This window comes from Penicillium cataractarum (assembly GCF_028827025.1).
Source record: "Penicillium cataractarum strain IBT 29864 chromosome Unknown utg000004l, whole genome shotgun sequence".
NCBI lineage: Eukaryota > Fungi > Ascomycota > Eurotiomycetes > Eurotiales > Aspergillaceae > Penicillium > Penicillium cataractarum.
The window spans coordinates 2,020,805-2,047,669 of record NW_026622740.1 but is presented as its reverse complement, the minus strand read 5'-3'; the positions used below and the strand labels follow the sequence as shown (position 1 = coordinate 2,047,669).

General features: G+C 52.0%; 9 protein-coding genes across 9 annotated transcripts; 5 read left to right on the top strand and 4 right to left on the bottom strand.

The window, feature by feature from the left end:
- Positions 1-331: 331 nt before the first annotated feature.
- N7496_005284 (cystathionine gamma-synthase) lies at positions 332-2,461 on the bottom strand (the record flags this gene model as incomplete). Its single annotated transcript, XM_056698213.1, has 5 exons — positions 332-451; positions 526-568; positions 633-816; positions 874-2,290; positions 2,417-2,461. The coding sequence occupies 5 exons, from the start codon at positions 2,459-2,461 to the stop codon at positions 332-334; spliced, it is 1,809 nt and encodes a 602-aa protein (XP_056556738.1).
- Positions 2,462-2,819: 358 nt separating this feature from the next.
- N7496_005283 (rRNA-processing protein UTP22) lies at positions 2,820-6,161 on the top strand (the record flags this gene model as incomplete). The annotated part of the gene is made up of 1 exon (XM_056698212.1): positions 2,820-6,161. One exon carries the CDS (start codon positions 2,820-2,822, stop codon positions 6,159-6,161), a length of 3,342 nt encoding a protein of 1,113 aa, XP_056556737.1.
- A 238-nt stretch (positions 6,162-6,399) lies between these two features.
- N7496_005282 (uncharacterized protein) lies at positions 6,400-10,359 on the bottom strand (the record flags this gene model as incomplete). Its single annotated transcript, XM_056698211.1, has 4 exons — positions 6,400-6,595; positions 6,662-9,640; positions 9,700-9,848; positions 9,907-10,359. 4 exons carry the CDS (start codon positions 10,357-10,359, stop codon positions 6,400-6,402), a joined length of 3,777 nt encoding a protein of 1,258 aa, XP_056556736.1.
- Positions 10,360-10,876: 517 nt separating this feature from the next.
- On the top strand, positions 10,877-12,410 carry N7496_005281 (ubiquitin C-terminal hydrolase 37; the record flags this gene model as incomplete). Its single annotated transcript, XM_056698210.1, has 6 exons — positions 10,877-11,008; positions 11,062-11,156; positions 11,226-11,325; positions 11,389-11,570; positions 11,643-11,821; positions 11,878-12,410. The coding sequence occupies 6 exons, from the start codon at positions 10,877-10,879 to the stop codon at positions 12,408-12,410; spliced, it is 1,221 nt and encodes a 406-aa protein (XP_056556735.1).
- A 665-nt stretch (positions 12,411-13,075) lies between these two features.
- Positions 13,076-14,720, top strand: N7496_005280 (putative oxysterol binding protein (Orp8); the record flags this gene model as incomplete). Its single annotated transcript, XM_056698209.1, has 6 exons — positions 13,076-13,152; positions 13,247-13,323; positions 13,408-13,447; positions 13,511-13,580; positions 13,638-13,697; positions 13,773-14,720. The coding sequence occupies 6 exons, from the start codon at positions 13,076-13,078 to the stop codon at positions 14,718-14,720; spliced, it is 1,272 nt and encodes a 423-aa protein (XP_056556734.1).
- A 717-nt stretch (positions 14,721-15,437) lies between these two features.
- Positions 15,438-19,375, bottom strand: N7496_005279 (condensin subunit YCS4; the record flags this gene model as incomplete). The annotated part of the gene is made up of 5 exons (XM_056698208.1): positions 15,438-15,674; positions 15,734-18,118; positions 18,176-18,317; positions 18,373-18,496; positions 18,553-19,375. 5 exons carry the CDS (start codon positions 19,373-19,375, stop codon positions 15,438-15,440), a joined length of 3,711 nt encoding a protein of 1,236 aa, XP_056556733.1.
- A 383-nt stretch (positions 19,376-19,758) lies between these two features.
- N7496_005278 (serine/threonine protein kinase CDC7) lies at positions 19,759-21,412 on the top strand (the record flags this gene model as incomplete). The annotated part of the gene is made up of 4 exons (XM_056698207.1): positions 19,759-20,020; positions 20,089-20,548; positions 20,602-20,662; positions 20,729-21,412. The coding sequence occupies 4 exons, from the start codon at positions 19,759-19,761 to the stop codon at positions 21,410-21,412; spliced, it is 1,467 nt and encodes a 488-aa protein (XP_056556732.1).
- A 540-nt stretch (positions 21,413-21,952) lies between these two features.
- On the bottom strand, positions 21,953-22,969 carry N7496_005277 (ubiquitin-specific protease OTU1; the record flags this gene model as incomplete). The annotated part of the gene is made up of 1 exon (XM_056698206.1): positions 21,953-22,969. One exon carries the CDS (start codon positions 22,967-22,969, stop codon positions 21,953-21,955), a length of 1,017 nt encoding a protein of 338 aa, XP_056556731.1.
- An 880-nt stretch (positions 22,970-23,849) lies between these two features.
- N7496_005276 (putative RSC complex subunit (RSC1)) lies at positions 23,850-26,714 on the top strand (the record flags this gene model as incomplete). The annotated part of the gene is made up of 5 exons (XM_056698205.1): positions 23,850-24,001; positions 24,070-24,232; positions 24,299-24,367; positions 24,442-25,686; positions 25,746-26,714. The coding sequence occupies 5 exons, from the start codon at positions 23,850-23,852 to the stop codon at positions 26,712-26,714; spliced, it is 2,598 nt and encodes an 865-aa protein (XP_056556730.1).
- Between the last annotated feature and the right edge of the window lie 151 nt (positions 26,715-26,865).

Here is a 26,865-nt window from a genome sequence, read left to right as displayed (position 1 = left end):
GGCTCGGGCGATAGTTGGACAGCGTGACGATGGTGCTCTGTCTATCTTGATCATTGCGTTTCACATAACTCAAATCTATGGATCTGGATATCCTTGATTACGCGCTACTTCAACACCTGGTGTTTTTGGTGTTTTTTGTTCATTCATATCATTTTGTGTATATACCCTTTTTGAAATGTAGGAAGTGACTGTGCCTGCGCTCATACTGGCTAAATCTCTATGAATGCAGTTCCGCCCCAGAACACGGCACTGGGGCTATTAGAAATATCTCTGAAGGTTGAGCAGATTGAGTTTTTGTTGAAGATGTAGGAGCGCTGGCGTGTCATCGTTTCTATTTTTCCACTTTTTCCACGGCATCCAGAGCCCGCTGGAATCGGCCTCGCAAATCGGATACCTCCTCCAAACCGACGCTGATTCTCACCAAGTCGGGGTCGACATTGAAAGATCTCGCCTATAGGGTAATCTATGTTAGCTTGTTATCACGTAGAAGATGCCCAGTCGCAGGGAAATTAGAGGAAATCATACCCAGTCAAGTTCGAGATAATGGGCAAGGACGACATATGGAGAGCTGATAGTGGTTTTATTAGCACCATCCCAAGATTAATCGGGTGTTCAAGAGAGGCGTCACTCACCTGAGGGTGAAGTTTGTGCCGAGACTAGGGCCCTTCAACACCTCGAGGGTATCATAGAATGCGATAGCTTCCGGGGTGGAGTGGAATGTGACAGAAAAGAGACCACCGTAGCCACCGTTGGGGGTACGGAGGCTGTCGTACAGGGGCCTCGTTGGGCTGTATTTGGGATAGTAAACTTCTTTGACTGTAGTTTGTTTTCGTTAGTGCGAACAAGGCCAGGAAAGGACAGACGCTGATTTACCTAGGGGAGATGCCTTCAACATGGCGGTGATTTCTTCAGAGGTGGCGTTGATCTTGTCAATTCTGCCGATGAAGTCTCGGCTGTTCCGCTCTAGGAACACTGCGTCTTCTGCCCAGTAAAGGTCCTCATATTCGCGGTTCAAAGTGTCCTTCAGCAGCTTATAGTAGGGAGCTTGCGGGTTTAGTACCGCACTGCCACCCATGACATTGCTGTCTCCACTGAAAATCTTTGTTAAACTGCTGACAACGATATCGGCATACCGGAGGACGTTGATATTGAGGAAATTGCTGATGGTCTCATCAACCACTACGGCGAAGCCATACTGGTCGGCCAAAGATCTGATCCGCACGAGATCCGGAGTCTTGAGCAAAGGGTTACCGGGGGCTTCGGTGAAGAGACCGAGGAATCTTTCGCCATTCTTCAGCCGTGATTCCAGATCATCAAGATCCTCTGATGAACCGTGACCATAGAACAAGCAGCCAGGTCCCCATTTCTGGAGAATCTTCAAGGTGTCGGTGTAAGGGAAGCCAAAACAGATGCTCTTCAAAGGCCCACGGGCTGTCAGCAGGTTCTGATGCGAGTTGAAAATGGCACTCATCCCAGAAGGATAGAGATAAACGTCCTCCTCCGAGATACCGGAGACTCGACCTTCGGCCGAAGCGGTTTCGAGGGCCTCGGGCAGCTCAACATCAGCAGTGAGCACGCCAGCAATCCGCCTCCGCACGGCAACCTTGGCTTGCTCAGCCAACGCAGTGCTAAGATTACGACCAAAGCGCTCTTCAATAAACTGGGGGTAGTCTCGGCCATCTTCAGCGCCACTGGCTGCCGAAGGGGTGTCTGTAGACGTGGGAGTCGAGGCCGAGGAACCCCGTGAGATTCCACTCATGGATCCTTTACCCTGATAGCGTCGGGGTCCCTTGCAAGGCCGCTGTGAGAGAGACTCTGCAGCTGGAGACTTCTTCTCCTCCACCAAGAACCCATCCTCCAGGGCGCGAAGACAGAACTCTCCCCGCCGACTCGAGATACCGTTGCCAGAATGTTGCCAGACCTGTTTGGCAATGGATGCAAATTCCTTCTTATAGACGACAGCCACCAACGAGGACGTAATTGTGGTGGATCCTTCATCAGCCTGCTGGGAGGGCACGAAGGTCACGATCCGAACCTTTTGTGCCTCTTCGGGAGAGACCTTGGACACGACGAACGAATGGCAGATGCGCGCGGTCTTGAGGGATGCGAAAAGGGTGGCAGTCTCCGACTCGGGGTCTCCGACGCGACGAACGATTTCTTGGGCGAGTTTCTGAATGCTCGGGTGTACGAAGAATCGAGGATAGCCGCATTCCATCTTGCCTATGACCCAGTCCTCTCCCTCCTCATATCCAATGTTGGATCTCCATGTCGGTAGGGATACACTGACGGCCTTGTATTTTGTCAGTAAGGTTTATTAATTTAGACACGCGACTCTTCAGCTCGCGTTTCCTGTATTGATGTATGCTGGAGAGAGACCCATGGAGGGGTATGTTGCGGGGGATCGGAGAAGACGTACATGGTCAGTGTTCGGGGGCACAGGGCCTCCAAGGGCTTGAAGCATTGTGGATTTGAAAATAAGATAGAAAAAATAATCAGATCAAAAAGAAAAAGTAAAATAGATAAGTGTAGATCAAGATGGAGTTGAATCAACTTTTCGACTCATCCGCGTAGATTGCGACTTCGGCGGCCATGACTCAGCACTGCTCAGCATCCCGCAGCTTCCCAGTTCACCAGTTGGACTCGCCAGTTGACTGCAGGTACTCTTACCGCCTCTACCGCCCGCCAAGTTCTGCCGGTCTGTTATCGTCCGCTCAAAAAAATTTCGAGATTATCGCGAGACTGGCTCTGGCACCTCAAAGCTCTACATATAGCACCATTACATCCTGATATTGCTTGGTTCAGACCTCGCCAACGCAAGGATGTCCGCACACGCAGTTAAGCGAAGGAAATTGAGTCCTTCGCCAACAAACGACGCCTCAGCGACCCAGTCGAAATCTTCCAACGGCGCAACCAACGAAAAAGCAGCTCATATCCCCGCGCGGAAAAATGACCACTCATCGAAGACCAACTCGGCCCACCGGGCAAAGGATGAGCGTACTGCAGAGCTGGCAATGGCCAGTGGCTTCTACAAGTCCGGCTTCTTCAAGCTGCAAGTGGATGAACTGGTGAGCGGGTTGAGAGTCAACTACGACAAGCGGATTTCGAAAGTTCAGGATACTCTGCACAAGGTGAAAAGCGCAATCGAAAGCCTACCCGAAATCTCGCCGAAATCAATTGTGGACGCCGAAAAGGAGCTGCGCACTGCTTCTGGAATCGTGGTGCCGTGGCCCGAACCGCGCCCAAGCAAGGATGTGAAGTACACCGTTTCGTATGCGAAGCCAACCAACATCAATGTGGTGGGAAGTTTTGGCCTGAGAACGGGAGCCAAGACTGCCGAGTCTCGTCCAGTTGATCTAGCTGTGACGATGCCCAGCTCCATCTTCCAAGAAAAGGACTATGTCAACTACCGCTATTTCCATAAGAGAGCCTACTACATCGCTTGCCTGGCAGCCGGTATCCAAGAGACTGTCAATAGCCTTGGGCTAGAGGTGAAGTTTGGCTTCCAAGACGGAGACAGTCTCCGCCCACTGATTTTCTTGGAGCCTCGTTCGTCGAAAGATGAGAAAACGCTGTCGCAGCCCCAAATCCGGATCTTGACTGCAATTGACCCGACTTTGTTCCCGGTTACCCGAACACTCCCCATGAAGAACAATATCCGCCAAGGTTCCTCGACCGATACCGCGGAAGCTGGTGAGCCGACTCCATTCTATAATGCCAGCCTTCGATCCGAAGCCGCCGTGTCTCTCTACCACAAATACCTCTACTCTGCCTCTCAAAAATGCGACTCCTTCCGTGACGCGTGTATTCTCGGACGCACTTGGCTGCAGCAACGAGGATTCCACACCTCATTCCAGAAGGGAGGATTTGGAGGCTTCGAGTGGTCTGCCCTTATCTCACTGCTCTTTGAAGGCGGTGGACCTTCTGGTCAACCGATTCTTCTGCGGTCTTATAGCAGTTACCAGATTTTCAAGGCCACCATGCAATTCCTTGCCGGCCGAGACTTGTCCAGCCCTTTGATCCTTTTCGCCTCGGATGTTCCCGTTCCTGATGGCGGGCCCGTTCTGTACGATGGCCGCCGAGGACTGAATCTTCTGTACAAGATGACTCCCTGGTCTTATTCAGTTCTCCGTCAAGAAGCTTCGGTCACACTCAAGATGCTGAATGAGTCTCGTGAAGACAACTTTGACAGAGTCTTCATCGTGAAGGTCGACGAGCCAGCCTTGAGGTTTGATCGTCTCCTCACTTTCCCCAAGTCGTTCAGTGGTGACACTCTTCGGTCTCTCCACGACCAAAAGTCTTTGTATCAAGTGTTGTCTAGGGCTCTTGGGGACCGAGTCAAGCTCATTTCTCTGACCAGCCGCTCTGTTGAATCATGGCCTGTCAAATCAAAGGCCCTGAACAAGAAGGCGAGCCACGATCTGTCCGTTGGATTAATGCTTCACGGTGAAAACGTCGGCAGGACGGTTGATCATGGACCGGCTGCAGAGGAGAAGGAGGAAGCCGCGTCTTTCCGTGCCTTTTGGGGAGACAAAGCTGAACTGCGTCGATTCAAGGATGGCAGTATCGTGGAAAGTCTTGTTTGGTCCGACCAACCCGACGAAGACTCTATCGTGCATCAGATCCTGGCCCATATCCTGCAACGGCATTTCAAGATTGCGGACGAGGATTTCTTCTTGCACGGTGATGAGTATGACGACATGCTTTACGATGAAGGCGACGGAGTCATCTCTTATTCCAACTCACATTTCCAGTCAATCAACGACGCCTTTGGTGAACTGGAGCAGTCACTTCGAAACATGGAGGAAGTCCCATTGTCAATTCGACATGTGGCTCCCGCCAGCCCTCTGCTTCGTTATGCAGCCCTTCGCGTCCAGGGTGCGGACGGAGACAACGAAGCAGCCGACATTGTCCTCCAGTTTGAAAGCTCATCACGCTGGCCCGACGATTTTGCAGCTATCCAGATGACCAAGGCGGCCTTCCTTGTCAAGATTGGAGACTCGCTTCAAGACGCAGGCGCAGCATCTTCGTGCCGCGTTGGTATGGAGAATGAGTCTAGCAAGGTGCTCAACAGCTTCTATTTGGACATCTTCCACACTTCCGGATTCACTTTCCGCCTTAGAATCCATCACGACCGTGAACAAACTCTGCTGGAGCGCCAGCTCAAGAACAAGACTATTAGCCCCCGTGAGCGAGAGGAGATCGCCTACGCGCTTTTCTCATACAAGAAGGTTTTCGTCCAAACTCCTCGTTTGACGCAAGCTCTCCGAAGTCTGTGCACTCGCTTGCCACTGCTGTCGCCTACCATCCGGCTAGTCAAGTACTGGTTCAATTCGCACCTGTTCTCTGCTCAGATCAGCGAAGAGTTGATTGAAATCATGACTACCCGAGCTTTCACACAGCCCTACCCCTGGGAGTGCCCCTCAAGCATCATGACCGGATTCCTGCGGACTCTGCACTTCCTCTCCCGCTGGGACTGGCAGCAAGAACCCTTTATCGTCGACCTCAGCGGCGACCTCAACCCGGAAGTGACTGAGACCATTAAGACCCGGTTTACCGCATGGCGCAACATCGACCCTGCGATGAACACCGTTGCGCTGTTCGTGGCTTCAGACCTCGATACCGAGGGTGTGACTTGGACACAGTACGAGAAGCCCTCGAAGGTCGTGGCCGGCCGCATGACTGCGCTGGCCAAGGCAGCAGTAAACCTGCTCCGCAAGGAACACGACGAGCTGGATGTGGCCGACTTGTTCCACACCTCACTCGCTCCTTACGACTTCGTCATCCACCTTCGCTCAAAGCTGCTTGAAGACCGATCTGGCTCGGCGTCTAAATACAAGAACCTGGCTGAGGCCAATGTCCCCGGCCGCACGAGCAAACTGGCTGTCGTGAAGTCATTCGTTCATGACGTCCAGGCATGCTACAACCAGAGCATTCTCCTCTTCCACGGCGACGAGCGCTCCGGCGTCATTGCAGGTCTATGGAACCCCCAGATGCTGAAGCCTCGAACTTGGAACTTGAAGACGGCATATTCGACCGCACCAGCCGCTTCTGCAGACAAGCAGGATACCGTGATCATCAACAAGCCCGCGATTCTGAACGAGATCGCTCGACTGGGCGAGGGGCTTATCGAGACGATCGAGACTTCGGGTAGCAAACAATAAGCGAGGAGGAAGAGGGGTTTGTTTATATTTCAAAATTAAATTTTGTTATCCTATTGGCGAAATGTACATTACCTGCTAGCGCCGCTGCAATGCAAACTGTCTCACAAATAAACACATCAACACATAAACAAACGAACAGAGAATTGTAGAATAAAAAAAAGAAACGAAAAGAAAAGTTAAAAAAAAGCCAGCGCCAGCATCAGCATATCAAAGCGCACGAAATCACGTCATTTTACATTCATGAACTGCTCCGGTCCGACTTGCCCGTCGGTACCTGAGAGGAAAAGGAACAGAACTTGTCCTTGATGGCGACGACCTCGTAGGTACCTTCGTCCGAAGTCTTGATCGTCTTCTTGTGCTCGTAGGAGATATCGTGCTTGATATCAAGAACCTCCGACTTCTTACCCTTGCGGGCATTGGTGCTGCGAATGTACCTGTAAAAGGACGTGTTAGTAAAAATAGACGCCAAAGGAGACATGAAGGAAGGGGTAATAACTTACGTGAATTCAAATGGCGGCGTGCCCCAGAACTCAAAGCTCAGCTCAGCTTCTCCACCCTCATGGATGTCGACCACGGACACCTGACCCTGGCTGATGCGCACACTGGGCATCTCGTGAATAACCTTGGTGATATCCTTGTGGGCCTTGCATTTGCCGCTAGCCCCGTCACCAACGGCGGTGATGGTAAACTCACCAGGACGCTCCGCAATACGACGGAAGTTGGTGTTTGGAGACGTAGCCTTCCGTTGCACACCGTTGAACGTGTAGAAAACGTCGAAGGGAGCGTGTCCGGAGAGGGAGAACGACAGACGTTCGCCAACACAGTAGTCTACCTTGGACTCGAGAGGGATGATCGTAGGGACGTCCGAAACAGCGACACGGACAGAGGAGGCATCGAACTCGGTGGTTCTCTGGCAGCCGCGAGAGTCACGAACCTTGTGGATACTGACCACATGCTGGCCCAGATCGAGGTGGCGACGAGGAAGAGGCAGGTTATGGTGGTTGGAGTTGATCTTGGGAATGGTGACAATCTCTGGCTTAGCGTTGGAGTGGTGCTTGATGACAATCTCCAGCGAGAACGGAGGTACACCTTCCAAGGTGATGGGAATAGTCTCCTCGCCAGTAGCATCCTCCTTGCAGAAGCCGTAGATGTGTCCCGGGGAGTCGAACTTGGCGGATGGAAGCGAATTGACCTTTTGAGTGACCAAGAGACCACTGCTCTTCGGGTCGTAGTCATAAAGGTTGTCACCCACTTCACTGAACTTGTAGGTGTATTGACCTGGCTCGGAAGTATCCATTTCCATGGAAGCCGAGTTGAGAGCGGTTTTGATAGTCTTCGAGCGGGCAGAGGCCTGTCCACGGTCTGACTTCCGGCGTTGTTCGTATTGAAGGCTGAACGGAGGACTGCCAGACAGGCGGAGCTCAAGGCTATCATCGTCACCCTGGCAGACTTCAGGTTTGGCATATTCGCCCTTCACCACGGGAGAACCGTCCACGGCGGTAACCTGGGGCCGGGGAATCCAGGATACTTCGAACTCCTTGGCAGATTGATCGACAAATCCTGAGCAGGACTTGTCATACACTTCGAGGAGCTCGTAGAGACCCTCACGATCCACGGCCAAACGGCTATTCTCATCCCAGAAAGTCTTCGTCAAAGGCGAAGTATTGACATCCACGTTCTTGTACTTGATAGTCCACGGCTTCTCACCGCTCAATCGCAAGGGAATTTCGATTCTAGATCCCGCCAAGGCAGAGATAGTTCTCTTCTTGTCGATCTGGCCGAACGAGACATGCGGTGGCTTGGATCGAGCATCAATCTTGATGCTATCCTTCAAGTTGCGTTTGCAGTTAGACTTATCCTTGATACTAGTCAGTGCAAGTCTGTACTCGCCGCCGCTGACCAGCTTGTCCGTGGTGATAGTAGCAACATCAGTGTCAGACTCCAGTGTGTGTTTCGTTCTCTTGCCATTGTGGACAAGCTCATACTGGAGTGTCCAAGGAGCCTCTCCAAGGAAAGCCAGGTCAACGGACACAGACTCGCCGAAGCAGGCCTTGCGGGTGTCCCTAGGAGCAAGGAAGTGAGCTGACGCTGGGGGCTTGACATCCTGCTCGAGGACTGAGACCTTGTCCTTGAGAGACCGAGGAGAGTAAACGGAGTCTTCAATATCCAGGAAACGGTACCGGTAGGAGCCAGCCTCGGACGGCGTGAAATCCAGCTGGGATCGCAGGCCATCGATGATCTTGGTCTGGGTCTGCACCCCCTTCGGGCCTTCGGTGCTGTACCGAATACGGAAGGGAGGGGATCCAGTGAGGTCCAGATCGACAAGAAGACCGACGGCATTATTAGCGCATCGGTCGAAGACCTTCTCAGACTTGATGGACAACTCTGGTTCAGGAGGGTTGCGCAGGTAGCAGGACGAAGGCTCCAGAACTTCACCTGGACAGTACTGGCTGGACACCGATGCCAAGGAGTACCAGCCTGGCTCTTTGATGGGAGTTTGCTGATCCAGAGTCTTCAGGACGACAGTCATGCTATCCTTGGCATCTCCTTCCTTTTGCTCGGCACCGGTGGCGCTGTAAGAGTACGTAACAGTGAAGGGGCCGTCGCGATCGTACGGCTTAGTGGTCTGTTGGAAGTTTATCGGCAAGTTGACGCTATCACCACGAGCAACTTCCAGCGGGCGCTGCTCATTGCAGCCAGACAAAGTCACCTTGGGACGCTCATGGATCATCAACTGATGCCACTGAGACGATGACTTGGGAGATGGCCGTTCCCCATCCTCGAAGATGGAAGAATAGTTGGCGACATTACCAAGGGCATCATGAACTTCTTCAATGGCGTAGAACCATTCACCGTTCACATTCAAAGATTCGTTCAAAGGGACATCGATCTTCTGGCTTTGGGCCCAGGAGATGTCCGGCTGGTTGATGCTAAAGAGCGCACCTGTTGGTTTCTGGTTCAACAACGGAGTGCGCAAGTTGTCTGGTTGAACGTTCTGGAAAGAGACTCCGCGGTCGTGGAAGTTGACTTCCCGACTATACTTGATCTTCAAGGGAGGTGTACCTTCAACCTCGAGAAGGATGTTGGAAAGCTCTCCTCTGCATTTATCGGTGTAGGAGTTCTTGATCAATGCACGAGGGCAAGTGACCACCAACGCATCCGAGGTACGTGTGCGAACATCCAGCTGAGACTCATCCACCACACGCTGAAGACGATAGATACCAGTCTTGCGCACGGGGAAGAACAGATCCCGGTGCGGGACAGGGTCCAAAGTCGCATGTCTCTTCTCGGCTTGACGCTTGAGCTGCTTAAGCTGTTTGGCCGGAATTGTCAGGGTCTCGTTTTCGCCAGTGTGTAGATCGAGGCGCAACACTTCAATGAGGATCGGGTCGGTCTGATTCACTCGGATGGGGAGGAAGACGGTATTTTTCTGAGCATCGAGACAGAGTGGCTCACGTTCAGGGTTGAGAACAGCAGAGCTATGAGAGTCAGTAAGGTTATGCGCTTGCGACTTAGGGGATTGGAGCTAATGACTGACCCTTCTGGCAAGATGTGCACAATTTGCTTTCCCAAAATCAACGATGCATTGTGAATAATATCGCCAGGCTTCACCTTACGCTCGGAGATGGACAGTTCGCGATCGTAAGCTACCTTGACCAAGCCTCCGAGCCATGCGCCCAAGGGAATCTATTTAGAGGTCAGCGGGAAGTTCGTCCCTCAAAATTTAGAGGCAAAGAAAGCTCACCGGGATACGGAACATAAGGAAGACATTGCCCACGACGTGCAATAAGAACAGAGCCAAGGTGGTTGGGAAAGCCCACTCTAGCCAAGGTATGCGCAGAGCTTGCAGACCAAACAAGAAAATGCCATCCAGAGACACCCATTTCAAAAACAACCACGTCGAGTCCAGCTCGTCGGAGGCATTCCAGGATTCGTATATCCGGTACGCGTTGAGCGCAAAGTAGAAAGCCACCACATAGAGACGTTGCGAGGGCGCATCGATCACGTCCGTAGGAACGAGCGGCGTGTTTGTGTTTGGGAGCGGCTTGGGTGCCTTGGCGGGGGACCTGCTAGGCGACTTTGGAGCGCGAACATCGCGAGGTTGCGAGCGAGAGGGGGTCTCAAAGAGCTTTCTTCTCCTTGGAATCGTCGTGGGCGTCTGGGGGAAAGCAGACGGAAGGCGGGGAGTGCCGTTCATGGCATGCTGTGGTCGCCAGAGTTTCGTGAAACAAGGTATTGAGCCCACGGGGAGGGAAGGGCGAAGGCGAGGAGGGGCCCGTAGTTGAGCGCAGGGCTCGTGTATGAGCGTAGGAGGTCGTATTGACTGCAAGAGTCAATGGGCGAGGTGATGGTGAGGCCAAAGACAAGCAGATGAGAAGAAAGAGAAAAAGTTGGAGGCGGCCAAGAGACGCGGGAAGCGCGTCGAAGCTTTGGTCCACCGCCGAAATGCCGCTATACATTCTACTCCCTGACGACTCCACAACTCCTCCATACACTTTACCTGCTACATCAGCTTCGTCTTTGGCGGTGGTGCCCTTTTTTTTGGAAATTTATAGCTTGCCTAGATATTGCCTGGACGTTTGCCATTGTTTTTCTTTCAGAACCGCTAAAGGATTCTTTCTTCCCCCGCTACGGAACGAGATCAATTCCATCCTCCTCAACTTCCCTGCAGCTTGAAGCTTAACACCTCAAAATTGACCTTTGACTTGCCCACCATGGGTCCTCGCAACAAGCGGCGACGTCTCACTGACCCTTCAGACGAGCTCAGTGACTCTGATATTTACAAGCCAGCGACTCCACTGGAAAAGAACAGTTGGAATGGATTCTGTGAGATCGAGTCCGAGCCGGTACGGTGACTTCAGCCTCCAATGTGAAGATAGATATTGACAATTCCCGTTAGGCCTTATTCAATGTGATGCTCCGTGAGTTCGGAGTAAAGGGGGTCAAGGTTCAGGAGGTGGTCTCCCTGGACGAAGAAATGATGGCTTTCCTAAAGTATGAGCATTTTGGTGCCCATTTTCCGCCTTGTTCCCATGATCGGAGGACTAACGAACGGTTGCATAGCAAACCTATCTACGGCTTAATCTTCCTCTTCCGCTGGCGGGAGGATGATGCCAACAAGCAGGAAGCGACCTGCCCCGATGGGATCTGGTTTGCAAACCAGGTACGTCTCCCAGTGATCCGCCATTAGTCTCTCTGATTTGAGCAGCTACTAATCCGGGTTCAGACTGCCAGCAATGCATGTGCTAGTGTGGCCTTGCTAAATATTGTGAACAATATCCCTGACCTTGACCTTGGAGAGAATCTGCGACACTTTAAAGAGTTCACAATGCCATTTACACCGGCTTTGCGGGGAGATGCCATCAACAACTTCGAGTTCGTGAAGCGGGTACATAACTCCTTCGCCCGGTACGCCTGTCTTCCTCATCCCCGCGTGATTTACGTTTCTTACTGACTCTTGGATTTTGTTTGGTTCTACAGCAAGATGGACATTCTCAACTCTGATCTCCAACTCCAAGTGGAATCAAAAACACGGAAGAAGTCCTCCCAGGGTCAAGATGACGATGATTCCGACTCATCCTTCCATTTCATTGCGTTCATGCCGGTCATGGGCCAAGTCTGGAAGTTTGACGGTCTAGAGCGACAGCCTCAGTCAATCGGTAAGGACAAATGGCCGAATAGTACTAAACCGAGCTGGTACTGACTGAGAACCAAGGTCAATGTTCCGAAGGCGACTGGCTAGATCTAGTCCGCCCAAACCTCCTGGATCGGATGGCGGCATACGAGGAAGATCAAATCGAATTTTCCATCCTGGGACTGGTGAAAGATCCTCTATCGGACCTTACTGGGCAGCTCGCCGTTAATGTTAAAAGCTTGGACATGGTCCACGAGCGCCTCAAATCGGACGGTGACACCGCCACGGCAGCCACCACCGTTGCCAGCTTCGAGGGAACGGTGATCGGCCCGGATCCGTCTCTTGGATTGACCCGCGCTGTGATCGATGAGGCCGTGATACCGGAGGGGACTCAAAAGGAATACCAGAGCTGTTCGCCAAGTCAGCTGCAAGTGCATCGGCAGACGCTTAGCCAGGCGCAGGGGGAGCTACGGTCCCGAGTCCGGGAAGAGCAACAGTCGCAACGCGCAGACGACGACTATGCGACCGGGCGGCGATATGACTACGGGCCTGCGGTCCGAACGTGGTTACGATTCCTGGCGCGCAAGCAGGTGCTGGCAGAGTTGATTCAATAGCGAGGGTGGTCGAGACCCTCGTGGGGCAGCGATTGGCCGGGAGCCTGTTTTTTTGGGGCGGTTTTATGATCATCTTAAGGATTGAAGTGTCGGAGTGACTTTTGGAGGCTGGCAGGGAAGTAGATGGTACCTGCGAGGTACTTTAGTCTCCTACTATGTACCTTTGAACTTCCCCTATTCTTTCAATCCTCGAATCGAGTCCTTTTTTCCATATTGGAGTCGACTCCCTCACCGGTTGAATTACCCCTTTCCCACCCATCCCGTCTCCGCTATCTTTAATCAAAACCAACCAACGAGATGCTCTCAAATAAAGCAAAGGACTAGGTAATACTAAAGTAATACTAAAAGTACCTGCCAAGTCATCGTGACCTAAAAAAGAATTCCCCACTCGGCAAAAAGAAGTTCCCACGTCACCGCCTGCTTTCCCCCCGTTTCTCCAAAGACCCAGAAACCCTTGACTATTCATGCCCCTCTCACTTTCTCTTCTCTCCTTCGTTTTGTTTTTTGGATTTCGTTGGGTGGACGACTTTGGGATCCCGGGCATTTTCTTCTTTCCTTAGCGTCAACCTCTACAGTACTGCCTACTCTCAACCCCATCCGCCACTCTACATATTTCCCCTCGGAGTACAAAGCTTCCCGGTTTCTCCCCCGCGCCACTCGAGACAATGTCAGCCACCGCCGTGCCTGAGAAGACTCCCGATGACTCCTCCAAGCTGAAGACTTTCCTCTCGATCCTGCGAAAGTATGTCCTGTTGATGCGCTGAAAATAACACACTCGCGAAAATCAAACAAACAACTTGCTCGGAAATACTAACAAACGATCTCCGAACTACTAGGTTCGTGGGTGTGACAGATATCGCATCGGTTCGCTTCTCGTTGCCGGCTCAACTGTTGGAACCTCGCCCGAATCTGGGTATGTACACAGTGACCGAGGGCTCTACTGGGGCCAGGGGAGTCAAGACAGAAAACCAAACGGCTAATACAAGTGACTGGATAGAATACTGGAACTACTTGGATCGACCCGAGACCTTTGCCAGGTCAGCAACTTAATAAACCCACGGCCTGCGACATCCACACATGTGCTGACCCAGACTATACAGCATTGGTAAATCCGACGATGAACTGGGACGGATGCTGGAGGTGTTGAGGTTCTGGTTCACCAAGGACCTGGTATATTTTGACTTGCGGATACCATGAAAAAGGAAAGATGTGCTGAACATCTGACAGAAATACATCAAGGGAAAACCATGCAAGCCTTATAATTCGACTTTGGGCGAGTTCTTCCGGGTATGTTTCGTTATGATCAGAGCTACGCACCCTCTTCGTGGCATTTGACTGATCATATTTCCTCCACTTTGACAGTGCAGCTGGGAGGTGCAAGACTTCGTCCCCGAAGAGGCCAATCTCCCCGGAGTCGACGCCGTTGCCAACGGTACTACCGTCCACGATGGCGATGAGAAAGTCAAGGTCTGCTATCTCACCGAGCAGACCTCCCACCACCCGCCAGTCTCGGCCTTTTACATTGACTGCCCGGAGCGTGGAGTGTCTGCGCGCGGGTTCGACCAGATCAGCGCCAAATTCACCGGTACAAGCATTCGTGTTAGCCCCGGTCAGCACAACCTGGGTATCTTTGTCAACATCGAGAAACGGGACAACGAGGAGTATCAGTTGACCCACCCCCACGCTCATCTTGGAGGACTGCTGCGCGGTGCTCTGGCCATTACCGTTTCAGACGCCTGCTTCATGACATGCCCCAAGACCCGTATCAAGGCGATTTTGCAGTATGTGGAGGAAGGATGGATCGGCCGGTCTCAACACAAGCTCGAAGGCGTGGTTTTCCGCTACGACCCCGACAACGACACCATCACAAGGCTGAGAGATGTAGCCGAAAGCGACGTTCTTGCCCGAATCAGCGGGTCCTGGCACGGCAAGATTTACTACACTCCTACGGGGTCCAAGGAGCCTCGTCTCCTCATCGACATCACGCCTCTGCACCCGGTAGACAAGATTCTCCCTCCCGCCGAGCAGCAATTGTCAAACGAGTCTCTCAAGTTCTGGGGACACGTCACGGACGCCATCCTGGACAAGCAATTCACGGAAGCCACGCGGGTCAAGCAGGAGATCGAGGAGCGCCAGCGCCAGAAAGCCGCCGATCGCAAAGAGAAAGACGAGGAATGGAAGCCTCGCTTCTTCACCGGCGCCGTGACGCCTCTAGGCAAGCCCGAGCTAACCGAGGAAGGCCAGAAGGCTCTGGAAGGCGTGCGGAGTGGTAATTACGTGCTGGAGGAGAGTACAGTGCAGGGTGCATAGAAGGGAAACCCCATATTAATCATGTCGGCTCTTTTGGATTCCAACAACCTCCCATTCCCCTACCCTGGCGTATCTGGCATGCGACCATTCAACACGGCGTCTTCTCCATCCCTTCTATTGCCCCTTTACCCTCCACCCATCCACCCATCCATCATCTGTTTATTGTTGCTGGCTTCTGGCTTTTGATGTTTATTTTTCTTTCTCTACCCGTCACATACTTAGATTTCATATTGGGGAGATGTGTCGTTTTTCACATTCTCCCGGACACACACCCCCATTTTTGTGGATAATTTCCTTGCGGGCGAATGATGATTTTGTTCGTGGGAGTTTCATACAGGGCTCCCCGTGCGATCAGAATGAATATAGACCTTCTGCACAGGCTTTAGTGGATTGTTAGTGATGGCGTTGTAGATATGCGTTGCATGGGTTTTTATATCCCGGACAGCTCACGGAACGTGTGATATGTATTGAGAATTCTGAGAATCTCCACAGGATGATCGAATATCATGGTCATCCGGATACTTTGTATACTACTATACGTAAAGGAATCATCAAGGATGAAGATCAAGATTCATGTACGATTTAAACTCCACGAATGACGATAATGCTCCAACCAACCACCAACACCCCCAGCCACCCAGAGGCGAACATATAGAGAGAAAAATTACAGTCATAAGAAACATTAAGACATCAAACCCGACAGGCAGAGCAAGACAACTATGCTGAAGCGCTGACCGGCGCCGTGCTGGCGGGTGTGCTAGCGGGAACGCTGGCAGGGGCCGAGGCCGATGCGCTCACCACCTTGTTGAACCCAGCAGTGACGACCTTGGTGATCTCCTCGTTCTTATGAGGGAGCAACGACAGCGCGTAGGCAACATCGTTCCACTGGCGCTCGGTCTCGCAACGTGGCAGACGGGCAGCCAGCTTGTCGGAGAGCTGACGGGCATGTTTTTCCTAGTAGAACGATGTGAGTAAAACGAAAGGCTGAGACTATGAAAGATTAAGCGGCTTACCTTTTCGACAAAGCCGATGAGGAACTTGACAATGCGGCGCAGAGAAGCTTCCTCCAAGTTTCGCTCCGCACTGAGCAGACTGAACATGTCGACGAAGTGGTTGTACACAGCGTTGTCCTTGGTGGCTAACTCGGTGAAGAACATGCGAGCCAAATCGGCAATCTTCTTGTCGTCGTCCTCCAAGCACTTGGCCATCTCTCCAAGCTGACCCTTGACCTTGACCTGACCAGCAAGGATGAGGAAAGTGAGAGTCATAAGACAAGTCCGCTTGACGGAGGCTTCGTCGTCATTTAGACGGCGATACAGGAAGTCAGTGTTCTCGTCGATGAGATGGTTGAAGCAGACAGCCATATCACCGAGCGCGATCACAGCATTGCTGCGCACAATCGGGTCTTCGGAGCGCTCCATGATTGTAATCAGAAGCGGGAGGTTCTTCTCGCAGTACTCGGCAGACACGCACATAAGCTTCGCCATACACAGAGTCGCGGACGCTTGGAGATCACGGTCCGGATAGGAATTGTTGTTGGCACAGATCTCGGCTACCAATGGGCCAAACTTGGCAAGTAGTGAGTTCTCTCCATACAGGAGCTCACGCTCTCGAATGTGGGCCATGGCGTCCTGGAAATCATCCTCCGTAGTTCCTCCAATAAGATCCAGTTCATCGGCGTCGGCAGCTTCTCCCTCTTTTGAAGCAGTAGCCTCTGCCGTCTTGGTCTTCTCCTGCTCGGCCTTGCGTCGCTTAAAGTCCAACTCACACAACTCAAGGTGCACGATTTGTTTGATAGCAATGTGTCCAACAACGTACAAAAGTTGAGAGAGAGCAGCCGAAGAGGGCTTCGGCTTTGCATTCTGCTCCTCAGTAGAAGCAGTTCCCGGTCTTTGATCCTCGCCACTGGCGGTGGTGTGAGAGGAAGATGGGCGTTCATGTTGCGGCTGGAAAACGAATCGCGTCTTGCGTCGAAGAATGTCGGAGGAGAGAACGTCAGGGTGCTTGGACAGAGCGTAAATGGCACTGATTGCCTGCTCCGCAACGCCGTACCATTCCTTGCTCTCCGAGACGATCTCCAGGATAGCAGCGAGTTTGATCAGAACGGAGTGATCATTGGCCAGTTTAGGAACGGTGACGACATCCTTGGACTTGGCCTGGCGACCAGGAACCATGCGTCGCAGAGCGATACAAGTGTACTTTGCGAGCACAAGGTCAGATCGTCCTAGACCTCCCAGACCAATGCGCAGCATCGCCTCAATTTCCTTCACGACCACATCGGGATCTGCCAGCGCTAGCATGCCGAGTACAATGATAGAACCACGACGCTGAGTCTTCGAGATCTCCTTCCTCTGAACGCTGTAGACCTGCCACAACTTCGCGATTACCGCCTCTGAGATGTGACCAGCCTTCATCATCGTGCTGAGTAGCTGCTCTAGACAGGTGAGCTCGGCCGGTGTCGCTCCAAAGGTCAAACTGATCATGTTTCGCGCAATGTAATTCGCCGCATCATTCGAGCTGAAAGAGTCGGGAGCGTCGAAGAAGAGACCCTTGTAACAATCAATCAAGTGAGTCTGGACACCCTTGCCTTCATCGCTGTTGCCCTTAGTCCAGATCAGACGAAGCATACGCCGGATACCGCTGCGAGCCGTCTCTACCTTGTAGGCATCAAGCATAACGAAGAAGTCCATGGCCTCAATGACCTCGCTCTTGTTTCGAGATGACAGCAGCTGGGAAACAATCGTAGATGCCGAGTGGAGAACCTCAATGAAACGGATGGCCTCATTGTAGTACTTTCTCGTAAGTTGCAGCCGGGTCAACAGTTCAGAGGTGGCGGCTTCCTCAGCTGCCTTTTGCATGGCCTCTGCCTTTTCTTCTTCGGTCATTCGGGGCGCCTTCGAAGGAGACTCGTCGGGCAATTGAGTCGCATCATCCAGTAATTCAGGATCGACGTTTGTGGCATCTCCATCGAACCCGGGAGTCTCTGCGGGTCGTAGTGAGTTCAGCTCCTGATCGACACCATCAAGTCTCTCAGTCCACTCCTTGTGAGAGAGCTGGCCACCGTGCATAACACTGAAAGGGTGGGTGGCAACCAGCTTGGACAGCAGCTTGATTGCATTTCGCCGAACGTTGCTGCTCTTGTCTTCCAGACTTCTCGCAGCCAATTGCGCAGCAGCTTGTCGCCTCTTGGGGAACTTCTGTTCCAAGTCGCAGATCCGCATCAGAACTTGGATCGCTCGGCAACGGCAGTACGGGTTAATGTCGAGGAAACGCTCTTCCAATACATCGAAGAATGCATTGATTTGCGTCTTGGAGTTTTCGCTCGGCTCTTCTTGTCGGCTCAAATCGGAGATGAGGTTGCCGCAGACTTCAATGACCGCGCATCGAAGAGTGTAAGCCTGACAAAAACTTGTCAATTCTGTCAAGGTGGAGTAATAAAGTCGAATTTTCCCTACCTCACTATCAAGCTGTTTGGCGAGAAGAGTCATTTGCTTGATGATCAATCTCGGCGCAAGCTCAGACAACTTGATGATAAAAGCAGACACAGATTTAGGCCCACGGGTATCATTTGAATTGAACTCCTTGTTTCCAAGCTCCCTAGTCGTAGGTCAGTCAGATTTTTACCTTGCAGAATCAAACCAAGTAAACATACTTCAAAATCTCATCCGAAAGCTGCGGGTAATCATACTGCTCCGCGAGAATGTGAAGGAACTCGGCCATAGGCTCTGAAAGATGCTCAAAGTATGTCAAGCTCTGTACAATTGAGGTTTGCGCACCTATTGCATCGGTCAGTGAGACGGTCAAGCGCAAAGATGGATATCGCGACGCCTACCAAAAGCATGACCATGGTGCTTAACCGCAATGCAAAGAACCTTAAAGGCATGCATGCGAATAGCCATGCTCTTGACTCGTTGCTCGCTCTCAAGAATCAAGTAGATAGTGCGCGTGAATAGATTAATGAATGTGTCGCGATCCGAGGTAGTCATGAAGATACGGCCAAGCTTGAGTTTCATCACCTTGCACATAGTCTCCATGGAGATCTGGATCTGGGGTGTCCAATCCCACTGTCCATCCTTGGTAGACTTTGACCTAGATTTGGGGCCTCCCCGGCGCGCAGGGGCAGATTCTGCAGGTTTCTCCGCCGCTTTCACCTCCACGGCAGACAAGGCCCACTGGAGAAGAAAACCGTACATCTCCAAAAGTTGCTTGTGGTGTTGAATCGCATCTTGTTCGTCGGATTCGAGGTCGCTATGAATAATGTCGGCTTCCACTGACAGTCCGGAGACGATCAAGTCAAGGACTTTGCTCAGGGATTTTGAGGGGAGAAAGGTGGTATATCTGCAAGGGTTCAAACGTTCAGAATCGGGTCCAGGCGAGCCGAAGCCTCTATGGGGAACTTGGGAATGGATAGGAGCGCACTTGAGCAGGAATTGAAGCGATTCGAAGAATGACGCTCTCGTCAAGCCTTCAGGATTTTCCGCTACCGCATCGACGATCGGGTTCAAGACATTGTCAACAAGCGCAGTCGACAGCTGATTCGGGTCGGACTCGCAGTCCAGCAGCTCGGGATCAGCCTCCGGGGTCGGAATGGAGGCCGGGTCACTCAAGTAGTACTTGAGCGACTCGTTGATGTCGAACTGTATTCTATCCTCCATGGCGGCGGGCGTGGTGTGTGTGGTGGATGAGATGAAGAGGGGAGGAGTGGGCGGGAGTGTTGATAAGCGGGTGTTTGGCTTTTGCCCTTTTGGGCCGCTTTCTTAGGTAACCGCGCGTAAATTACGTTGCTGGACGTTCTCCACCCGCCGACACCGCGGGACCGTATTGTCACCACCGCGTATTGCCGTGTTGCTCTCGGAGAAAAACAACGGAGCTGCTTTTGGTTGGCATTTGTTTGGTTTGCGCTGCCCTCTCTTCCTCCCCCTTCGATACCCTCGGTACTTCTTACGCCTGTCTTTTTCCGACATACGACCAAATCCCTCGATTGCGATTTGCATACCTTACTTCTGACCTTTGTACTTGGGACGAGCCTGCCGTCGCCATGTCCACCCTGCGCGGGGCCCCCGCGGGTGTCTTTGAACTCAAGCGCAGCAGCTCCGGTCAAGGCCTACAGGTGGACAAAGAACGATACACGTCTGAAGAAGATGATCGGAGGACGTCCGCTGGAGACCTGCCACAAGGAGAGAGCGAATACGAGGAAGAAGAGGAGGTGGACGAGACAGTGCGGGAAGACATGAGCAAACTGGAAGACACCTTTCCGGGTATTTCAGAACGATTCCGACTAATCAATCGGATCGGAGAAGGTATAGCTCGCTATCTCACTGTATAGGTGATTGGTTGGTGTGATGACTGACATTTGGGTCCAATCAAGGGACTTTCTCTACCGTGTACAAGGCCGAGGACCTACTTTACAACCACTACCACAACGACTGGGACATTTTCGGCCAGGCGCAAGAACGAGAACAAGAACAAGAAGAATGGGATAACCCTCCATCCAAGCGGCGCAGAGTGGACGGGGCTTCTGGAGGACGCAAGAAAGCGCGCTTCGTGGCGCTGAAGAAGATCTATGTCACAAGCAGCCCAATCCGGATCCAGAACGAATTGGAGCTTCTCCATGATCTTCGAGGATGCAAATCCGTATGTCCGTTGATTACAGCCTTCCGTTACCAGGATCAGGTTGTAGCAGTTCTGCCCTACTTCCCGCATACCGACTTTCGCATTCAATATCGCACCTTCATGGTAGCGGACATGCGCCACTATCTGAGGTCCCTCATAACGGCATTAAAGTCGGTCCATGAACATGAAATTCTGCATCGAGACATCAAGCCAACGTATGGATCATTACCGCGCTCGAATTGTTCTCATATTGACATGTGTCTCATAGAAATTTCCTCTACAATCCTGACTTGAAAGAAGGTGTTCTTGTTGACTTTGGTCTGGCAGAGGTACAGTGCAATCATCCCCTCGCTTCAATGGGATTGAACGTTCGACTAATTTGTCCTCCTATACAGCGCCAGGGTTCCGAGTACAGCAGCCCATGCCTCTGCTCCCATCAGAACTACGTTCGCCGCAGCCGGATATTGTCTAGCTACTTTTCCAAAAACCCGCCAGCCAACGGCCTCTCCGGTGGTTACCCCAAGGCTGATTCTCGACCCTCAAGGCGGGCTAACCGGGCCGGAACACGAGGATTCCGAGCACCAGAGGTTCTATTCAAATGCACATCACAGACCACCAAGATTGACATGTGGTCCGTCGGCGTGATTCTTCTCACTTTGCTTGGACGGCGTTTTCCCTTCTTCAACTCGGCAGATGATATCGATGCTATGATCGAAATGTCAAGCATCTTTGGCACTCGGAGGATGAAGACGGCTGCCGCGATGCATGGCCAGATCTTTGAGACCAACCTGCCTACCATAGGAGAAAAGGGATACAGCTGGGAAAAGCTGGTCAAATGGTCCAGCTGTGTTGAAGACTTGACAGAAAGCGAGTCTCAAGCGACGCGTCTGCTGGCAGGATTGATGGAACTTGACCCATCCAAGCGCTTGAGTGCCGATGAGGCTCTGAATCATGAATTCTTTACGGACCCCGTCCTCCATGATGTGGAATGGGGTGGTAATCCGGAGGAGGGAAGTGTTGATTCAGAGGAAGAGGACGAGGCAGGGGAAGACGAGGCCGATGAGGTCGCCATGCTATGAGATCCAAGATTTGTACGATATATGATGCAGTTCTGACTCTACTGGATGTTTGAATCTTTTGGCATTTGATGAAGGGTAAGGCTGCTGCCACCCGCTAAATTTCCCGTGCGCTCCCCCTTAGATCTCTGCCCGACGGGCTTCCAAGTTACTAAGATGAGTATGAGCATGTCTTTCCGGATAACCCACATAATATCTCTCGATCTAAGTAGGTAACTGTCTTTCAAAGTATCGCTAATAAGATGATTTTGAAGTTTAGTCAAGATTCTGAACTTGACATAAGACTCTACTATATAGAATACTATGTATTATTATGCATCTAAGGCCCTAGAGGGTGGCAGCAGTCTCGCCCTTGATGATTCAATTGTATTCGGGTAAAGCCCAATGTTTCCCCAAAAGTAAAATAAAAGTAATAATAGAGAGCCTTCTTGTTCATGCCACGCCGAGACGGCTCAACATCCCGGGCCAAGTTCTCGCTCCAGATGCCATATGAACAATACGATCTTTGATCTACCCTCGATCCAACCTCGAGGACGATATCGACTAAGCCGCTTCTCCAAAATCGTAGTGGCCAGTCTCCGCCGCATGTTTAGTAGCCCCTTTCTCTCCAGTGAAAGTGCCCCCACAAGTATTGCAGCGCACCAAAAACCCGGACGTATCCGTATAATAGTGCTTACTTTGCAAGACACGACACATCTCTTTGGCCTTCTCCACAACAACCGGATCAGCCGCATCAAAGATCTTGGTATCATTTGGCGCAAACAGGTTGGCATGTGTATGAGGTGGATCGGAAGGACAGAGCGCGAGCACGTCATAATGAATGCCCGAATACACGACTATACAGCGAGTCGGGGCTCCTTCATTGAACTGGAACATATGGAGGGTTTGCACATCGATGGAGCAGATCTCAATGTTGAAATACTCGCTTATAATCTTGAGTTCGATGGCTCCGCCCCATGAATCCTCGTTCTGGATCCACTGGCAATACTCGTCCGGCTTCTTTCCTAAAATAGCGGCTGTGTATTCCGTCGGATTTGACTGAATGGCACCTGCGACGATGGACCGTAGCTCGACCATCGTATCCATATCGCCCATGACCGCGGCTCCGACCGCACGGAAGAGACAGGAGTTGTCGTCAGGCATAACGCGCAGCACGAAGGTGCCGCCGTGTTCCGGGGAGGCGATCTCCGGTGGATCATCGGCGGTTTTCTCTGGATGTTGCGACATGGAAGACGAAGGCTGTGGTTGGAGTTGTGGTGGTTTTTGGGAGGTAGAGCTAGAAGGCTTGGTGGTGGTCTCGCTAGTTGGCGCGGCAGAGTCTCGTTGTGCGACGATAAGCTGCTCCCCGTTTAGATTGATGCCTATGTCGGCTAGTGGTTGGGTTGCTTGGAAATGGTCAAGATCTAAAGGCTTGAGATCTGGATATCCATATTTGACATCGAAGGAGCCGGAGGAGAGGCCTGTCTTGTCCGCGATCTGTTCCCGAAGGTCCTGGACGGTGGCCGAATCGTCCAGCGTGACGGTTGACTGGCCCGAAGGCCCACGCACTCTCAAACGCATAGGAGGTGGTTGACTGGATGATATGCAGGTCTCTTCACGGCTGTCCGCGGATGTTGACAACGAAAGCGATGGATCCCGGCAGGTACACCAACACAGTCGTGTCACAGTCCCACCCGATAAGTGAGGGAGCTATGACGCGGGGGGTCTGGTGTGGGGTAAATCAGAGCATTTGGAGCTCGTCTTCTTCAAAATATAGTCAGTTCATGAAGAAATAGAGAATGGGGATTGGAAGACCCCTGGTAAATATTAGCCCCTTGATTTCAACAGAACCAGAGTTAGTAGGAGTACATCTGCCATAAGGTTTATCTTAAAAGATCCTTTCAATCAACCCCGACAGCCATTTAAGATCATCTTATCAGTGGCCAGTTGAGCAATAAAGCAAGGGACGATGCATGGGCAATGAAGAAAGCAGACTGTATATACATTCAAAGAGAGATTCAAAGGAGATTCAAAGAAAAGGAGGTTAGATATATCTCTGCATTCTCTGATCTGTTGATTCCGAGGGGGACGATGCGGAGATCAACATGGATTTCCCCCACACATGACCGTGTTTGGACATTACGATGCCAAACTCCAACCGAGATGAATGGCCACTCTTGACGATAATTTATAGTCATTTCAAGAAATTTGCACAACATATGAATTATTTCGGAGTTGTTTGTGCCTTCGTAGCCTTCCAACCTTTACTCCGGACTCTGATGGCCTGGTAAACGAGGCTGACACTTGACAATACGGCAGTATTTGATCTGTAATAATACCGCTGACTCAGCTAAGCGCAAAACATCGTCCCCTACACGAGACGCAACCAGCTCCTCTCCAAAGCTGTCTCGAGTTCATCATCTCGACTCCTCGAATACGCACCACGCGCACTGTGGAGATAATGAGCAGCATGGAGTCGCCGGAGCGTGAGCAGTCTGCGCCTCAGCCCGAGGAGCCCGTTACCTCCATCGAGGATGACGGCGCCGTCTCTGAAGATCAGTGGCAAGGCATGGGGGATATGCTCATGGCAATCTACGATTTTCGCGAGCAGGAGTAAGTACCGGCATTGAATGGTCTCTGAATCGTGGTTTGGGATTGCCTAGCTAACTGCGCCGTTGTAGTGGACATGACCCCTCGCGACTCTTCCATCGCAGTGTCAATAAACGCATCGTCCCGGACTATTACGATATTATCAAGGAGCCAATGGCGCTCAGTATCATCAAGCAGAGAATCAACAAGCGGGAATACAAGCAAATCGCTGATTTCGTGCGCGATTTTGCCTTGGTAGGCGACACCCTTTGCAATTCAACTGGCCTCCCTACGGTTGACTGACGATCTCTCGTTTCCTAGATCCCCCACAATGCGCAAACCTACAACCGACCTAAGTCGCAAGCGTATGAGGATGCGCTAGTCATCAAGGTATGAAGGCGAAAGCTGGGTTGACCAGTGTCGACAAGAGACAAGGAACGAGACTGACACTGCTGCGCGTCTAGGATGTTATCGTCTCGGAGTTGAAGAAGCTGGTCGAGAAGGATCTACTCAGCGCCGAAGAAGCTGAGCTACCGGACCTAGGCGAAATTCCAGAGGCAGACCCCTTGCCCGATGACGATGAAGAAGATGAGGATGAAGACGAAGACGACGAGGAGGACAGCGACGACGAGCGTCGGAAGAAGAAGCCAGGCCCGAAACCAGGGTCCAAGCGTGGAGGCCATAAACAGGAGCCTGATACGCGCAAGAAACGTGGGAGGCCCCCACGTGTGGACACTCCGATGGAAACCCGGATCAAGACCATTCTCAAGGGAATCCGCAAGCACAAGGGCCCAGGCGGCCAATTGAAAATCTCCCATTTTGAACGCCTCCCGGACAAGATCACGTATCCAGATTACTACATGGAGATCAAGGAGCCGATTGCTATTGATATTATCAAGCGCAAGGCGAAGCGCAAGAAGTACAATTCGGTCGATCACTTCATGCGGGATCTAGATCTTATGTTCAACAATGCCAAGGCCTACAACCAATCAGAGAGCCAGATCTACAAGGATGCGGTCGATCTACAGGTTGAGGCGCGCAAATTGGCAGAACAGGAGAAGAAGAAGCCCGACAGCGAGTATCTGATGGAAGACGGGCGCTTCCCCTTACCCGACGGCATCCTGTACCGCAACGAGCTGTGGAAGGTTGGTGACTGGGTCCACATTCAGAATCCCAACGATGTCTCCAAGCCCATTGTCGCCCAGATTTACCGGACATGGCAGGACTCAGAGGACCAGAAATGGATCAACGCCTGCTGGTATTACCGGCCGGAGCAGACTGTTCATCACTTCGAGAAGCATTTCTACCCCAACGAAGTTGTGAAGACTGGCCAGTACCGCGACCATCGGGTCGAGGAGATTGTCGACCGTTGCTTCGTTATGTTCTTCACTCGCTACAGCCGAGGTCGCCCCCGCGATCTCCCTCCAGACAAGGAGATCTATGTCTGCGAGGCTCGATACAATGAGGAGAAACACAAGCTCAATAAGATCAAGACATGGGCTAGCTGCTTGCCGGATGAGGTGCGCGAGAAGGACTATGAAATGGATCTATTTGATGTGCCGCGCAAGATCAAAAAGGTTCCTAGTCCGATCAAGCATTTGTTGAAGAGCGATGCAAAGGAAACCGATGATCTTCCCCGGCCAACTTGGGGTGCTGATAATGCGCCGCCAGTGGTGGGTGCGGTGCACCGTCGCCCTCGAGATGAGAATGTGAGTTACCACCCGAGGTCTTTCCACAAATAACCCAAACTAACATACTTCTCCATCAGGAATCTCCTCCTCCAGAGCCAACACCCTCGCCTCCCCCTCAACCACCAGCTCTACCACCACAGGCCATGCCAGTAGCCACTCCCCGTCAACCCATGAGCCAACCAATTCAAAATCCCAATCTAGTTCCAGCAGGAGCTATGGCAACTCCCCAGCTCCAAGCCCCATCACCCGCAGTACCCGTGGCCCAGACATCGCCCGTCCCCGTCCATCAAGCCCCATACCAGGCCCAAATGAACCCGCAAATGTACCAAGGCCCTAACCAGCGACGCCCAAGCAATTTCGTGCCGCAGACCCCGACCGCAGCCTACCAGGCCTCTCCAGCAGCACCAGCATACTCGGCAGCACAGCCATCGCCATACGGCAACTACCCCCCAAATCGGGTCCACCCAACCGCAGCACCAGTCTACAACCCCAACGCACCCCGTCCAATTGAAGTATACCACCTCAACGACGCGGCCAACAGCGCAATCCCCGCCGATATCCGTTCTCAATTCCACTGCGACGCTCAGGGTCACGTCCTCTTCTTCGCAGTGCCTCCACTCGACCTAATCCCGCACTCAGAACAGAAACTGGGCCACTCACTAAAGTACCTCGCCTCGAAAGAAGAACGAGCGAAGAAAGTCGCCGAGAACAAACGCAAACGCGCTGAGGAGCAGCGAGAACGCGAAGAAGCAGCGAAGCGCAAGCGTATCGACGAGGAAACCGCCCTTGTCGGTCAAATTGCTACGTTGACACCAAAGGCTATTGAGAGTATGGTGCAGCAAGTTGTTTCTGGCACGGATGAATTGTACAAGGCTATCTACGACGATCAAGCGGACAGCGTGCGTGTCGCAGATGAAAGGGCGCGGGGAAGTCGAATCCAGGCTGATCGCGCAAAGAGCCAGTTGATTGCGCAGATTCAGGCGCAGACTAAGGATGAGGGGTTTGTTAGTTTGAAGGGGAGTGCAATGTATCTTGGTGATATCTAGGGGTAGTGAAGAGTGAGAATCAGTAATAGGAAATTCTGATCCTCGGTTCATGGTTAAGCGTTGAAATTGATGATTTTGGATTTTTGTGGGATCCTATGGAAGGCCAGGGGCGTTTTGGTAGAAGTTTATTGTATACGATGAAGAGCAGAGA